The sequence below is a fragment of the Elgaria multicarinata genome, chromosome 2, assembly GCF_023053635.1.
Source record: "Elgaria multicarinata webbii isolate HBS135686 ecotype San Diego chromosome 2, rElgMul1.1.pri, whole genome shotgun sequence".
Lineage (NCBI taxonomy): Eukaryota > Metazoa > Chordata > Lepidosauria > Squamata > Anguidae > Elgaria > Elgaria multicarinata.
This window is the reverse complement of record NC_086172.1, coordinates 70143922-70160730: the sequence shown is the minus strand read 5'-3', so window position 1 is coordinate 70160730 and position 16809 is coordinate 70143922. Positions and strand designations below refer to the sequence as shown.

Here is a 16809-nt window from a genome sequence, read left to right as displayed (position 1 = left end):
CCTGAAATAATGATATATGGTGAAATGCAGATGCTGAAGTCAAAAGGTGATCTTAATTTTGTTAACTAAGAATACAATTGTAACTTTGACAACCTGTTGTACTGTGTTTACTCTTTCTTTAAGGTACCAATATTTTTTGCAAATTAAACAAGACATTCTTACTGGAAGGTAAGATTTGTTTGCCCTGAAGGCTTGAGTACCTTTCCAGGCAATTATATAAATTATATGTGATTCAGGGTGGGTGTAGAGAGCATGTGTGATTTATGGCTCTACTCAGATGATGGAAATATCTGTGTGGAAGCTGACTTTATGGATACACCTTGTGGTGAAGTTGCAAACTTATAACAAAGCAGAAATATATAAATTTACAGTGATGGCATTTCATATTCAATACTTGGGGATGTACATGCAATTTTAATAGTGAGTCAGGAACTGTGCACAAAATACCATATAAATGTTGGATCTGTCAGCCTGTATGTGTTTATGTATGTGTGCAAGTGTGCATGCTGAAATTCCTTTCCCCCACACCCTCCTTCCCCATCAGGAGGAATTCAGCGTGGATTTAGACCTTCCATCCTTTTTGAATAGGTGATCCATGCGGTCAAAGTAGACAGCGGCCATGTTCGCACAGAATAATGAATCAAGATTCTCCAACACAGACTGCTCACACATGGTTTGCTCCTCCTTCCTAGTGTGAACATTAAACAAACCAGGAAGGTTTGTTTAGCATGGTTTCTGAATTGAAAATCCTGGGTGGTCACTTCAAGATGAGCCAAGAGTCAAAAATCAGGGTTTGTTCTTGGCTTATAAATCCTGGCTTGTCCACAAGTGTCAAGCCAAGATCCCCAGTTCAGACAACATGCTAAACAACTTCTTCCTGGTTTGTTTTACGTTGTGATCATAGAGAGGAACAAAGCAGGAGGGAAAGGGTTGGATGCATAAACAAACAAATTGTTCACAATAAGCCAGGATTCTCCAGAACTGTGGCTTATTTCATGTAAATATAGGACTAGTTTGCATGTAATGACAAACCATGGTTTAATGAGCCCCATGGATTCTTGCCTTACCCAGTTTGGCTGCCAGATAATCGAGCAAACCATTGGTTGTTTTGTCAATTCCTGGGTTGTTTGATTCCTGACTCTTTCACCTGATCTCTCCCTGTATCCCAAATGCCTTTGCGGCACTATAATACTGGCATGTAAAAAATGCTTGGTGTGTTGTTGTTTTTTTTACCATTCTTACTTGTCACCTCTGTAGGCTGGCGAAATAACCCAAGACCAACCCACAGTTCTGGGTATGCATGTAACAACAACCCATGGTTCAAACAATCCAAAGTTTACAACCCAACAGCAGACTATGGATTCTCTTTGTGGGTTGTTCATGGTTAACAGCCCATAGTTAACCCATTGTTGTGGGTTGGCATTACATGTGAATCCAGAATTAAACAACCAATAGTATGGGTTATTGTTATATGCCAACCAGGACATAGCCAGTGCCAACTATTTATGCCAACTAATTGGACACATGCCTGTAGATTGGTAAACAAATGGTCAAATTTATAGTAAGCTTAACCATTTGGATACCAATTGACAGGCACGATTTCTTTTTAGAGCAGGTATATAAATATTGTAAATAAATAAATATATGTTTAAAAGCGTCATATTTACATATTTGCCCGCTTTAAAAACAAAATCTGTTCAACTATTTCTTGTGTAATTCAAATAAATTGGTAAAACCAGATGGTTGTTTTCTTTTCATAGATTGCCCTGCCCTTATAATACTGCTGTACTGTTGGCTTCCTATGCTGTTCAGTGTAAGTACAACATTTAATAGGTTAAATTTTTAAAATGCTCTTAAATTATCCCTTTAATTTTCCCGTTCTTATTGTTTTCCTATATTTTGAGTTATACAGGCTTCAGGTAAAGTAGACAAAATAAAAGTTGTGGTTTGTTTATATAAACCTGTTTATAATGCATTCCTACACATTGCCATTTAGAAGTAAGACCCGCTGAATTCACTGAGGCTTTCTTCAAGGTAAGTGATATAGGATTGCATTGCTACTGAAATGGGCATTAAAAAAAAAGTTAAATAGCTCTTTCAGCTTAAATTGGAAAATAATTGAAAATATATAGCAGTGTAGAACTCCTGATACTGCCTAAGATGGTATTTTAAACATTAGGGCACCCTTTCCTTTCTTGGATCTTCAAGCTACTTGCCCTGGTACACATTACCCTGCTATCTTACTGTAACTAACTGTGTGTAAGCGAAATAATGATATATTCTTCCCCAGCCTTTTAAAGCCTCTATTTTCCCCGTTCCTCTTTTCCCCTGTGTCTATTTTAGATTGCAAACCCCTTTGGATAGGGACCTGTCATACCTGTTCTTTGTAAAGTGCCATGATGCACATAGACATTTCTATATAAATAATAATAGATACATTGGTAGAGTTTGTCATCATTATCAGTCATCAAAAGAGGGTGACTGCTAATGTAAAGATTGACTGGATTTTCGATTACCTAAATTTAAAATATTTTGGTAGTATCTTTACCTTAACTCTATTTAAATTTATTGCTTTGAATAATTATCACTGTGGAGTATTACACTGTTTCTGTCAAATTAACACATTTCATAAACTGTTCTTGCTAAGCTTACAATTTAACAAACACTGCAAGCTCTTCCTGATTCATAAAGGATTTAAGTATACATGAGCATATACTTATATTTAAAGAAGTGGAGTATAGTTTTGCTTCTGAACAGTTTGTGAGAAGCTTTCTGGTGTGAGATCCTTCCTTGTCTGCCCAAATATCTCGTAAAAACCATAGAACTGGCTTGCCGTCCCCCACATACAGAGTTTAGCAAGGGTTTGCTGGCAACTGTGGGAAAACACAACTAAGAAATCTGGAATACTACTATATTTTCTTACTTAACAGGATATTTCTTTGTGAAATGTGTTACTACACATAAAAATGTAACACCAGTACAAAATTAAAATGCCTAATTAGAAGTAAAGCTCATTGCAATCTAAAGAAGTAATTTGAAAACAAGTACAGGAACATTTCATGCAGCTCAACATTTCTTTGAAGTTTCTTTGCTGCAGCTGCCACTCCCAAGGATGCAAATGGCTTTATAAACTGAGCTACTGCTTAGCTCATTGAGAGTGGGAGTTATTGCACTTCAAAGGAAGCTCCTGCTGTACACATAGTGTGTTTGCACATAGATTACTACTCTGGGGATTGAAACTTTACAATAGTATCTAACACGCTTTTGTTTATGTGAACATTGCCAACAAGCCTTAATGTGAGAATACTTAATACCAAATAAGCCGTTTTAGGTGAAGTCCCTAAAATCAGATGCATAGGACTGTAATTCTATGCATGCTTATGGGAGTGAGTCCCATAGAACTTATTGGGACTTGCAAGCAAATTTGCATCAGATGACTTATGCGCAACTTAAAGTACTCTGGTATTAAAATTTGGGGGTTGCATTCACACCAACAGTTCCAAACATCATTAGGTACTTTTTATACAGTTTTCAAGTTCAAGTTACACTTGTGGAAATATTTGAGTGGATAGATTTTTATTATTATATCTTGCTGTTTGTCACTGATTGCAAGATAGTGTTCCTAAATAGTTCCTTTTAACTTTCAGCTGAACTGGGAGACTACAGCCTTTCAGAAAACTTCCCAGGCTACCTCTCAGACTATTCCTTCGTCTCTGGCCAGCCTCAAGACTTTGAAAAAGAAGTATCCAAATTACATCAGCAGCATATGTAAGTATTACTGGAAAAATGAGGTTATAATCCAGAGCACTGCATGATTAATTCCATGCAGTGAGAGCTGCAAATCAAAAGTAGCTCTCTGATTTATAGGTACTGCATGTGTGTTTTATTTAATTCTTATGAAGAAATAACTCATTTAAGATCTACAGGTAACTGCCTTAGGGAGAAGTAGTGGTGCAAGAACATTAATAAGGCTTAGGTATTGCACACATAAAATTCCTGCTGTCACTGTATATTAAGTGAGGCATCCAAAAGTACACTTTTGCAATCACACTTGTATTTAGAATACTGAAATTACATTCTTCTGAGGTAGACCTGGAATTTACAGAGCTGCCTGTAGCAAACCTTTTAATGCAAAAACTAATTGGATAACTGAGGAGTAACATCTAATGCATTATTTCCATCTCTTTATGAAATTCCGTGAGCTCATATAGAAAGTCTGTTTTTAGATAAGGGCTCAGGTTATCTTAAATGCATTTTGAACTATTTTATGGTCTGCCTATTTTTGTTGTTATAGAGGTTTGTCTCCAGCTGAAGCAGAATTTAGTTATCTCAGTACAGCCCGAACCTTAGAACTCTATGGAGTTGAATTGCACTATGCAAGGGTAAGTTTGAACTGATGATTAATAGCTGTGCAAAACCAATCATAGCTTTTTCTTAGTGGTGATTTTCTGTAAACCTGTTACGAGATTATTTAGCAACTTATCATGCCTTATCCAAAGAGCTGAGAGTGAATTAGCGACTCATTTTAAAATGTACCATGCTAATGAGTGAAATAATAATCAATAAAATGTAAATATTTCCCATAAATAAAGTCACTTTGAAAACAATGTTCAATTCTTCATTTAATAAAAGTACTTCATCACAAAGCTGGACCTATAAATCTGTAAGCTCTTTAAAAGTCTTATGCTGCAGTTTTATATCCACTTTCATATAGCAAGACTCATTACATTCAGGGAGACTTCCTTCTGAGTAGACATGTATAGGCAGGTATAGATTTTGATTTCAAACACTGCTTTTGTGTTTAAAATTAATTAAATGTTTAGCTATCTTTGTATCTGAGGCTGTGCTTTTCAGGTTGCACCATAGTTGTACCTGTAGGAGGTAAATGTGTTCTCTGTTGTTTATGGATAGCTTCAAACAAGCTTGAATTATTACCCAGAATTAATAAATCCTTCAAGTGAAGATGAGAGTTCGTGCAAGTTCAATAACTCAATGCACCTGTACTTCATACCAACACTATGGTCCAATTCAGACATTATGATGCTTTCTGATCACATAAGCCAACAACAAACCATGGCTTATGACTCTGGCTTGAATGAGCATTTGTTCCAACACAATATTAAAATACTACATAGTTTTTAGGAAGTGATAGATAAGAACATTCCAATTCTGATTATTGAAGCCCATATTAGTATAGTGTGGGTGTCATGAAAACTTCCCATGGAAAGCACTGGGCAATATCTAATGATGACCACCTGTGAGCAGCCAGTCTCGATGATTCCATTGTGCAAAAGTGTTCATCACTTACGCAACAGAGATTTAGCACTTCCTGAGGCAACCCAAAATGAGCGAAAGTGTTTGTTTCTGGAATGGGGCAGGTTGGCAGAGTTTGTATAAGGGAGTTCCACCGACCAGTCTCGTTCCAGAAATGAGTGTTTTTTTCTCATTTATGGAATAGAATTAGCGGGGGTGGGTAGGTGCTGAATGCTCTCAGAACAGAAGTGCCAGTGAGCCCTGTTCACTGATGGGCAGCTTTGGATACTGCCCAGATATATGATTCAATTATGTTTTAAATGCCAAATTGTAAACTTATATTGGAAATCAGAAGTGTTTTAATTGGGTTCCAACACTGAATATAATTAGAGCTATAAAAGCATTATGGCTCTAATTGTGCCAAATTACTCCCCCCCCCGCATACATATTAGACTTTGGGGCACCATTCCTCAGCTGACATAGACCTTCTCTCCCTGTAGCCTAGAGACTCTGCATCTCAGTTGCATTTAATACAGTAATCTTCCTTCCCTCAACCAGCCACAGAGTGCTGAGCGATGGCTTCCTCCTTCTTGCATTGATTGATTTCCTGTGTGTGAGTTTCTACACCTTTTCAGCCTAGTGGGTGTTCAGCTTGGCACAATCCATCCACATCCCTTTCAGCCCAGACAATGGGGACAGGACAGCTTACCTACTGAGCACCTCTTGTGCTGGGAGGAGAGGGAGGTTTGCCCACTCAGTAGCCCTGACTGTGGCAGCTGCAGCTCTACCACTTTGATGCCATGTTGCTTGTTTTTCTCTCTCCACCCCCAATTCCATCTGATGGGTAAATACATTAAGGCAGAGCACAGCAGGTGAATATGAGTTGCTGGGGCGTTCAAAGCTTGTGGACTCAATGGCTGGCAAGTCTTTGAACAGAACACGATAACTCTAGTCCATTCCAGGAGGGTATTTCTTTGCTATGAGAGTGAGGAATAGACCTTAGAATTGCTGAGCAGAAATGACAGAAACATGAAACAACCTGATCTCACATTGTTGAGATGGATATAGTATGAATTATGTGTTCTCAATAAGATATATTTTAAAGAGAATAGGAACATTGCTTTATGGATATGCAGATTTGATTAACTAAATATTTATTTATAGTACTTCTATACTGCTTAATTTAATAAAATCTCATAGCAGTTCAAACTAAAATCCATATATAAAACTGTATTAAATGATTAATAATTCAAACATAGCAAAGTCAACAATAAAACAGGGCACTATCATGTAAGCAGATGTGTTTACAAGTGACATTTGAAGCATGCCACGGTTCCTGAACTGTGCGTGGCAGTGTGTTCCATGGTGTGGGTCACTTCCATGCTGCTATCTGATGACATTCTATTGGTCATGGAACAACCAATATGTCATTTTCTAAAGATCTCAGAGGTTGACTGGGTGTATCTAGAGGAAAGCGGCCAGCTAGGTATCGTAGTCCTGAGTCACCTTGCACATGATTCAGTAGTGAATAGATAGCCAGTGCAGTTCTTTTAACAGGTGTAATATCCATATAGCTGTGTGCTCTACTAGTTGCTGCATTCTGTATTAGCTACAGCTTCCAAATTGGGTACAAGGGCAGCCCTGCATAGAGTGCATTCCAGTAATCTAATTGTGAAGTTGCTAGTGCATGGATCACAGTGGCTAGGCTATTCCTATTCAGCACCGGGTATCATTGGCACACCAACTGAAGTTGGTAATTGACATTTAGGGCCACTGAGGTCACCCGAGCCTCAAGTGAGGAAGATGGATCCAGGAGCAGCCTCAAGCCATGTTGAGGCTGCTTCTTCAGAGGGAGTGCAACCCTATCCAGAACAGGAAAACAATCCGATTTCTAGGCCTGGGAACTGCCCCACCGATAGGGTTTCTGGCTTTTCAGATGTCAGCTTTAGTTTATTAGCCCTCATCCCGTCCATAACCGCATCCAGACACTGAATCAGATGTCACAGAAAAGTAGACCTGGGTGCAACAGCATACTGATGATACCTTGCCCCAAATCTCCTAAAGACTGCTCTCAATTGCTTCATATAGATGTTAAACAACATTGGGGACAAGACGGTGCCCTCTGGCACCCCACAGATCAGCTGCTAATGGGCTGAGACATAGTTACCCAAGGTTATCATCAGGAACAAACCTATTAAGTAGGATGGATGAGAGAGGGGAAAGAAGCACAGTAAAGAGACAAAATGTGATGTTTGAGCAACAATGTTTCCTTATGCAAACATCCTAGGAGCACTAGAGCCTCATCTGAGGAGACATCTTGCATCTTTACAGACTACAGCCCCGTTCAGACAACACGCGAAACCATGCTGCTTAACCACAAAATGGCTAAGGGAAGGCATTAATGCATTCCGTTAACCATTTTGTGGTTAAGCAGCATGGTTTAGCATGTTGTCTGAATGGGGCCAATAAGAGCTGCAAGTTTGTTAACGTGCGTGAGAAAATTGTAAGATACATTAGTATTCATCTTTTTCCTGTTCTTTTTTGTAGGATCAAAGTAACAATGAAATTATGATTGGAGTAATGTCGGGAGGCATACTAATTTATAAGAACAGGGTACGAATTAACACCTTTCCATGGTAAGGACGTGTTTAAGGGTATGTTTGTCACATACTTGTTGAAAATTGAATAGCCTCATAAAATAAGTGTTCATCAGACTTAAATCAGTCACTTAATATGTACCTTTTCATATTTCCTGTACCCTATATTCTGTGGACATTTACTACTGAAAATGACCTATACAATTGGCCACAAGATTGTTATGTACAAGATAGTCAACTCCCAGGGTTAAGATTTTGTATTGTATCGGAATATTTTGCTAAAACAATGCCATCCATTTATTTAATGCCATTCTTCAGCTGATTCTGTAGGGTGTAGGAGTTACAGTAAAAAATTGGATCCATATACAGGAATTTGCACATGCAATAAGGATTTCCCACCCACCCTTCTTGCTGCAGCCCCTTGCCTCCCCAAAGAACTACTCCTGAATGTCAGGGGGGCTTTCCAGAACAGCATCTGGCATTGGAAGCTGCAGATGGGTGGAAGGTAAGTCAGTAGAAATCAGGAAAGAGTAGGCTCTTTGGACCCAGGCAGTTAATTAACAAAAGTTCAGTTAAGAATTCATTCTAAGAATGAGTGGAGAACATGTCTTTTGTGTGATCTATTATGATGCATCTAATTTTCTGATACTTTCTTGCTGCCGTGCTACAAAGCTTTTTCAGCTAGACAAGGAAAATACCAGTATATATTGCCTTCAGAATCTTCTCTGCTCATTGTTGCCTATGCGCAAACAAAATCTGGAAATCACTTGTCTGAAGTTTTAAGTAATCATTAGCATATCAAGTTCCAGTTACGCCCTTGCATGCAATTCCATTTAAGACAGTGAGCCTGACAGATGTGTTGCTGAGGTAATCATTTGAATGGGGTGTTTATTGCAGGTGAGACTCCATTGTTTGTATAGTACTATTAATGTGTCACTTTCACAAAATAATATTCAGGAAAAATGATCTTTGAGCTGAGTAACTGACAGCCTAGAATTCAATGGGGGAAGTTGGAGGCAAGAATAACGGGGGTCAGTTGCACTTCTGTAAGCCTAGTTTCAGTTGAGTTCTAAGTGGTTGAGCCAAAGCTTCACTGAAAAGTTGAATTTTCAGGAGGGATTTGAAAGAAGAGACATGTCTAATACAGTGTTCCAGGCATAAGGGGCAGCAAGCGGTCATTTAAGAGAGCAGTACACCTCTGGATACAGAAGTTGAAGCAAGGTTGTAGGGAGTCAAGAGGAGAGTTGGACAAGAGTTGTTCATTGTGGGGCCTGGAGGGTGTTCCAGGAATACAGAGTAGAGTAGAATTGTATGAAATGAACTATGAAGTCTGAGAAGTACTGAGAAGAAGCTGCAGGCAGAGCTTGCAGCTGAGTGAGTTTGAAAAGTAGAGGGACACCCACCACCACAGCATCCTTCAGAATGAGACATGTACAAGTAGAGACCTCCAAAGGAAAGGACAGCAATGGTGGCAGTGTCAAAGGAAATGAACTAGGTTTCTGTGGGGACAAGTAGCTGAAGGGATCTAGATAGGAGAAGATCATGAAGTTACTAGTCTCCATGGAGAAGCAGTTCTATATGGAACGTGGGGAGAGGAGGCAGTGGATAGAAATGAGACTAGGAAAGGCGAAGATGGGTAGTTGCCATGATGCTGGAGGCAACCAACCATTCAAATTATTTAGTGTTTTTTTTAAAATTGGATTTATGTATGTATGTATTTATTTATTTATTACATTTATGTACCGCCCCATAGCCGAGGCTCTCTGAGTGGTTCACAAAAGTTAAAAACAATGGATATTAAAAACAGATATACAAAATTTAAAACCACCAAAAGTAAAAAACACGACAACGTCCATTTAAAACAACTATTCTTGGGTCAGTTAAAAACTCTGTATATGCTGTTAAATGCCTGGGAGAAGAGAAAAGTCTTAATGATGGTTTCAGTGCTGGGAATTGTAGGGCTTTTTTTCTGTTTAAACATGCATAGGATTGCATCCATACATATTTTCATATCTTTCTTTTGCACAGAGCAGGGTGGTAATACAACTTGTCCTTGGGAGGTTGTAACATTCCTTCAGGGTGGATTGGTTTGGCCTACTTTTTTATCCAATGTCCATGAGAAGTGATACAATCTCACAAGTATGCAGTATTGGGATAGCTGTAATTCGCTCTTATCCATTTGTCTCCCTGGCCACACACAAAGTCAAGAACAACACTAGTTCCCATCAGACACGTGACTCTTGGATATGTATTGCCATTCATTAATGGCATACTTAATTCTCTCAAAAGAAATAAGGAATATATGACATTTTAGAGACTTTCTTACAAATTGATGCTATGGCCACGCCCATCTGGCTGCAGCTGCACTACTTCTTGCACCAGCCACACTAGTCAGTATCTTATCCTTGCTTATTAGTAACCCAGCAGCACAATAAATATGTTAAAAGAAATGTGACAGCAGTGACAACCACCACTAATTATCATGTTGCACACAGACAACTGCATCACAGCTTCAGGACTGTCAGTGTTATGACCTGTTCCTTACCTTCCCCTTTAGACCACAGACAGTGAAAGTGGCGAGGATAGTGGACATTATCCTTCTCTGCTGAGCTGCTGTCAGCTTAATGAGTATGAGTTCGGCATCCAGAACCAAGAGACTTTGGGCAGTTTCCAATATTGCCGCTCAATCTCTGCAGGTTCCATTGAGCTTGTGCAATAGGGAATTTGCAGTTGTAAAAGTAATCTGAAAGTGAGACTGGTCAAGGGAGCTCTCTTTGCAAGCTCCACTGATCTGTGTCCTTCCAGAAACAAGTGTGTCTGCTCGTTTGGGATTGCTTTGGCAGCTGCTAATTCTAATACCTGGTGACACTTTATATTTGCAGTACAACTAGATATGGTCCTGAGGGCATAATAACAATAGAGATATGGTCACCACCACCACCCCAGGTGATGGCAAGATAGTAACTTCTGAGTAGGGTGATAGTCTGGGAATCCACAATTGTACACTATGAAATTGGAGACATGGGTTTAAATCTCTCTTGATGAAAGCTACAACTCCTTTTCAACACCAAACTTTGACACAATTGCAGAATTCCACACAATTTTTTTAAAAAAATAATCAGAAGAAAATGCTATAGGACTGGCATCTGTTCTTTTACAATAACAACCTTTTCTCTGCTGCACAAGACTTATATAAAGTGCAGCAGGAAGACTTTTTATTTTCTATTTATTTCTGTGTAAATGCTTACTTCTTTGCACTTCTCTAATTGTTCCATATTTCCTTTCTGTGTGCTTCCAGTTGCATAGTTGTTGTAGCAGAGTGACAGGCCCCAAGCCATAAGTGAGCTGCTGCAATGTGTGAGCTGCTGCACCTTACACAATTCTTGTGCTGCTGTATGATTGGCGCAATGTCAGTATGTAGCTTAGTGGAGCTAGCTAAGTTGCATTGTGTTATCTACGGATTCTTTGATACGCCCTTACCCTGCAAGCATGGTGGGCAGCAGGGAGAAGGTTGTTACTGTAAAATAACAGGTGCCAGTTCTGTAGTATTTTCTTCTGATTTTTACTAAAAAAAATACTGAATTTTTACTCATAAACTACGGTTGCTACCTTTCCCTGAAGAAGAGGAGAAATCCCATTCATTGTTCATTTAAATTTGATAATGTATGAAAATGTGAATTTCTGTTAACTAGCAACAAAGCTGGACTTAATTTACCCATTCACCCCCAAGACAAGCCAATGAATGTGGGCTTCCCTTTCCTCCAGTCCTTTTATCAATTGCAGTGATACAAGTTGGGCATTGATGATCAAGGTATATAACTGCTCTTGGTGACATGAGCCTAGATAGTCTTTCAGCTTTTCTGTTCCATGGGTCAGTGTGACATTTTTCCTGGGATCATGAGCTGCCTTAGCAAGTTAATCTTTGTTTGTCTTTCATTGTCTGAAGTATGTCCTACATTCAAGGTACTTGCATGTAGGGAAATACTAACAACCCATATACAGATAATAGTTTGAGGCGTGTGTGTGCATACCCTTCCCCATACATACAGTGAAATTGACAGATGTAACTATATACACTATAGTTGAATGCAGTAGTTATGCGTCAGACCATTTTTTTCTGGGTTTTTATTTTTAAAAATGAAGATGCAGAACAGGTCAAAGTTTTAGAACTAGTGGATGGTAATTGGATTGGTTCTTATTCTCAACAAGTCCTCACAAAGTTTAATTAAAACCTTGAATATATGCATACATAAATGAAATTGGTTTAACAGAGTCTAAAGCTGTAGAATGGAAGTGAAGTTGAATAGCATGCAACAGTAAGGACTAACTGAGAATTAGTTAATTATTTTGAGAACACGCTGTGATATTTAAGAAGAAATCTGACTGGTACAGATAGCACAAGAAATCTTTTCCTTTTCTTGCTTAAACACCGTTTTCAAGTAACATTAGAACTGAAGTGCTTAAAGGCATCAGAAGGTATTCCCTATTAGGCAATTCACCACGCAAAACACATAAATTACTGTGCTGGCATCTGAAGAGCCTCTCCCACAAGCAGAAATCCTCCATGTTTGGAGGAGGTTGCTGATCCCCACTCCCTCCCAAGTACATCCTCGCATGCTGCATTGTGTGGTCCCCCAGCCCTTTCGGGTGGACTTGGGGGCCTGTAGTGAGAAGAAGGGCCCAGTCTGTAATGTTAGATAGATATATTGGAATTAAGGCAAGAGTCTTCAACATGTCCCTGCAGGTGCCACTGTACCCACAGGACCAGGCTGAGGTACCTGCCAAGCTATTTTTTCTCCTTATCTAAGCCTCTGGAGCAATTCCTCATAGGCTTCCATAAGGAGCAAAACAAACAAATAAAAACCTGCCAAAAAATGGCTGGGCGAGAAGGGGGGTCCAAAGTGCACCTACCCCCAAAGACCTTTCGAGGAACAGGAAACTTGGTGGGGTGTGAGGTTTGTGTTGTTGTCATCCCCCCACTTCAGCTGATTTTAGGTAGGCGTGCTTTTTCATTCCCTATACAAGCCTATTCAAGTCAACTCCATTGACTTGAATAGAGAGCAAAAAAGACCCCCCTGCCAAAAAATGGCTGGGGTGGCCATGTTCTCCCTCCCCTCCCCCCAGGAACCAGAGAGGAAAAAAAGAGAGGAAGGGAAGGAAAGGAAGACAGGTCACAGAGAGAGAGCGAGCCTGAGAGGATAACATGCACACAGGGTGCACATTCATGCACATACACAGAAACACAGATAAGGAGGCAGTTTTTGTGGTTCCCCACCACCACCACAGCAATCAATTTGTGGTGGCACCCAGATCACTTTTACCAAATGCCAAATGTGCCCACAGACCCATAAAGTTTGGGAGACCCTGAGTTAGAGACTTTACTATGACAGATTTGCTAGTCATGAATAATCTTCCTTGAGGTACAGTGCTGTAATAATGGAATTTATTCAGGGATAGGATTGAGATTTTTGTGTGTGTATGAACGTAAAAAACAATTGGATAATAAATATTTTTTTTGATGGTGATTATATTTAACCAGTTTATACATTTTAAAGTAACGTTACTGCATTCTGATTTTTCTTTCATTTAGGTTGAAGATAATAAAAATTTCCTTTAAGTGCAAACAGTTTTTTATTCAGCTTAGAAAAGAATTGGTGAGTACTGATCTTAACATTTTTTGCCTAAGATGCAAAGTGTTTTGTTATTGTAAGACGGTTGTCATGCAAGTTATGTCCTCAGAGTTTCACATCTGAACATAACATGCTATTTCACCAGTATGTTAATCCTGTATTTATTTCAAGGCAGATATCAAAGTTTAATTTAATCAACCCTTATTTTTTGAATTTGTGCTTGAGTTAGGTATTTTTAATTTACTTGTGCCTGCAATGGGCAGCAATGGGATGGAGCAGGAGGGGGTGAAAAACAACAACAACTGACTGGGTTAAACAGGCAATAGAGTTGATTGCTTATGGCTTCCTGATATTTTGGTGTTGCATGAGTAGGGCCTGTTTATTGGAGGGTGAAGGATCAGCCATATAGGAAGACTTCGTTAAGGCAAAAAATGTGGCTGTTTGTATTGCCCACCACCACCACCACCAATCTGTGAGTGCTGCTGGCATGTCCACCCCTGAGGTGTGCTTGCCTATGAGCTCTTACTCCTGAGGTTCTTTAAACATTTCCCCTGTGGGGGCATGCAGAGAGTTTATCCACTGCCTGTGGTCCCTGTCCAATGCCCAAGCTTGCAAGTCAATTTGAGGAAGGCAAAAGCCCTGGCTCCTAGATGCCAAATATCTGTAACTGCTTCCCAGCCCTGGCAGCTAACAAATGAGAAATGAGCAAATGAGAAACAACCATGAAGTTACAAATGCCATGAGGTGAGAAAGAAGGCATGGAGAAAACAGCACTGGCCAATGCCTGAACTGGGGTCTTTTTATTTCCCTGGAGCTAATGAGCTAATAATGTCTCCATTCTAGTCTTCTCCACCTAATCCTGTCCCTAATTCTAGTCATTTGATTGAAGGGAAGCATATAGATACTTATAGTGAACATTGGGCATGCTTCTGCCTGTTACCCATCATCCCCCTGGTGTTGGGTCCGCCTGGGCAGGTAGCTGCTGTTCACTCAAGAGGCTCGAAAGAACTTAGCCCTTCCCTTGCTGTAGCTGATGCCAGAGTCAAACTGCTGCTGCTGCTACTGCAGCAATCTCTCTCTCTCTCCTGTTGTAGTCTGTCTCCTCCTCTTCATTCATCTAGCCCTGCTAGCCAAAGAAAGCATTCTGGCAGCTGGCTGGACAAGCCTGCAGGACACACACTGCTGCATCAGAAAGTTTGTTTTTTTAAAAAAAACCTTACGATTGATAGCAGCAGTCTGAACCAATCAGATGATGCCTTGGGGGTGGGGCGAGATGGAGAATGAGAACATAAGAGTGGCAAGATGACCACCTATGAAAAAATCATATCTGAAGCTGGACTTGTTGACATTAAAACAGAAAAGGATAAATGGGTTGTAATGGTACATAGAATGGCAGGCCTTTTATTAAGCACAGAAAAGGGCTGGGGACATAGGGAACTGTTTGGATCTTAGGTTAGGTGAAATAGGATGTCAATATTTGGAGAAAAGGGGAGACATGGAGTGGAGTATAAGAAATTGAAGGTGAAGCAGAGTAGGGGCCATAAAGCTTGAAGAGAATATGGAGTGAGCGAACCTTACAGTGATGGATTGCATATAGCCTAGTTTCCTGGAAGACCCTGAGACTCCTCTATTACTGATATTCTCTATAAAGAGAATATCAATAATAGCAGACAAATTTCTCTTGCCTGCCTGTACTGATCATCTGTAGTGTATACCTTTAGGAAATTATTTGGGGTTTAGGGGAAACACACTCAGAACACTATTCTAGATGCAATCTAATATAGCTACACAACAGGTTTGGCCAGTGCTGAATATGTCTCCTTGAGTCCCCAGAACAGACTGCAGTACACTGGATTTCTATGATAGGCATGTAGTGGCTCCTTGGTAACCAGGCAGATGTAAAAAGACTTCCTCTCAGGTATAAAGTTTGAAAACCAGTGGAGAATATGGACAGAAGTTTGCAGAAAGACAGGAAGTTGATACAACATAGGAGGGAAAAAAAGTTCCTTATCATAGTTCTCTCTCAGTAGCTAAGAAGTTATTTTTCTTGAAGTGTTCACAATGAGTCCCTTACACTCGTTATGAAAAGAAACTGGCATTTCATAAGAACCATACTCTCAATTACATTTCATGACACTAAATTTCTTAAATAAAATGAAAATATTTTCTTTCTAGCATGAATCTAGAGAAACATTATTGGGGTTCAACATGGTGAATTATCGAGCATGTAAGAATTTATGGAAAGCTTGTGTAGAACATCATACCTTTTTCCGGTTAGACAGACCACTGCCGCCCCAGAAGAACTTTTTTGCACATTATTTTACTTTGGGATCAAAGTTTCGGTACTGGTAAGTGTGGCTCATATTACATTTGTTGATAATAGAATAGGGAAAGATATATATTTTACTTTATTTATTTATTTATTTAATGTATTTTTTTAACCATCTCTCCACTCAATGAGTTCTGAAGGCAATTTACAATAAAATCATTAAAAAAAATAAAGCAATTTTTTTGGGTGGGTGGGTGGAGAAACCCTGAAAACAAAGCAGTAAAATAGATGCATTACAATCAAACAGGAGAACCCTCCAAAATCAAGGAGCAGTATTAATCATGAAAGCTCAAAAGAACATTTTTTTTTAACCATTCATTTAAAGGGCAGTAAATCATAGCAGCAAATGTAGCCTTTACCAATCTACCATTATTTTCCTCAGGTTAAGCAACTATTTTTTTTCCAGTGGAAGAGCATATTCTAGGCCAGATCAAGCACTGTAATTTTTAAATATATTTCAATCTGCAATCTGCATAGATGCCTAGTTAACTTAGCTTTCTTTATGTCAATTATATGTATTGGGTTGGATGTGGTTTTTTGCTATGAAAATGTTGTATGAAGTATATGTCCACCTTCATATGTGTGTGTATATGTATGTGTGTGTATATCCATATATAAGTTTAAGGGACTAGGAAGAGGGCTGTAGGGGACCAAAAGTTCTATTATGATTTGGAGCCAGGTATATAAATGCAGCAACTATTCAGATCTAGGCATATATTATGGGCGGGAGGGGGTGTATAAAGGAAAATTGAATGGATTTTCCTAATGGTTCATGAGAGATCAGTGAAACTGAAGAAAAGAAAATAAGAGAACAGGAGACAATAGTGAAGAGGCAGGAGAGACCAAAGAAAAAAGACCGCATCCTCTAAAGCACAGAGTTGCTTAATGTTGATCTGCTTTCCATATGTTTTTTCATGGTTATAAGAATGAGCTACAGTGCGCTTTGACTCATGTATTGCCACAAGGAAGAGATTTGAAGTTTCCAGTTCCCTTTTAGAAA

At 39.3% G+C, this 16809-nt stretch overlaps 1 protein-coding gene across 1 annotated transcript in view; it reads left to right on the top strand.

The window, feature by feature from the left end:
- PTPN4 (protein tyrosine phosphatase non-receptor type 4) overlaps positions 1 to 16809 on the top strand; it is a 109957-nt gene that overhangs the window by 50805 nt on the left and 42343 nt on the right. Inside the window, exons 6-12 of the mRNA XM_063116696.1 lie at positions 124 to 168; positions 1761 to 1813; positions 3648 to 3768; positions 4295 to 4382; positions 7801 to 7889; positions 13441 to 13504; positions 15656 to 15828. Coding sequence (XP_062972766.1) covers positions 124 to 168; positions 1761 to 1813; positions 3648 to 3768; positions 4295 to 4382; positions 7801 to 7889; positions 13441 to 13504; positions 15656 to 15828 — 633 coding nt within the window. The remainder of the gene's footprint in view (positions 1 to 123; positions 169 to 1760; positions 1814 to 3647; positions 3769 to 4294; positions 4383 to 7800; positions 7890 to 13440; positions 13505 to 15655; positions 15829 to 16809) is intronic.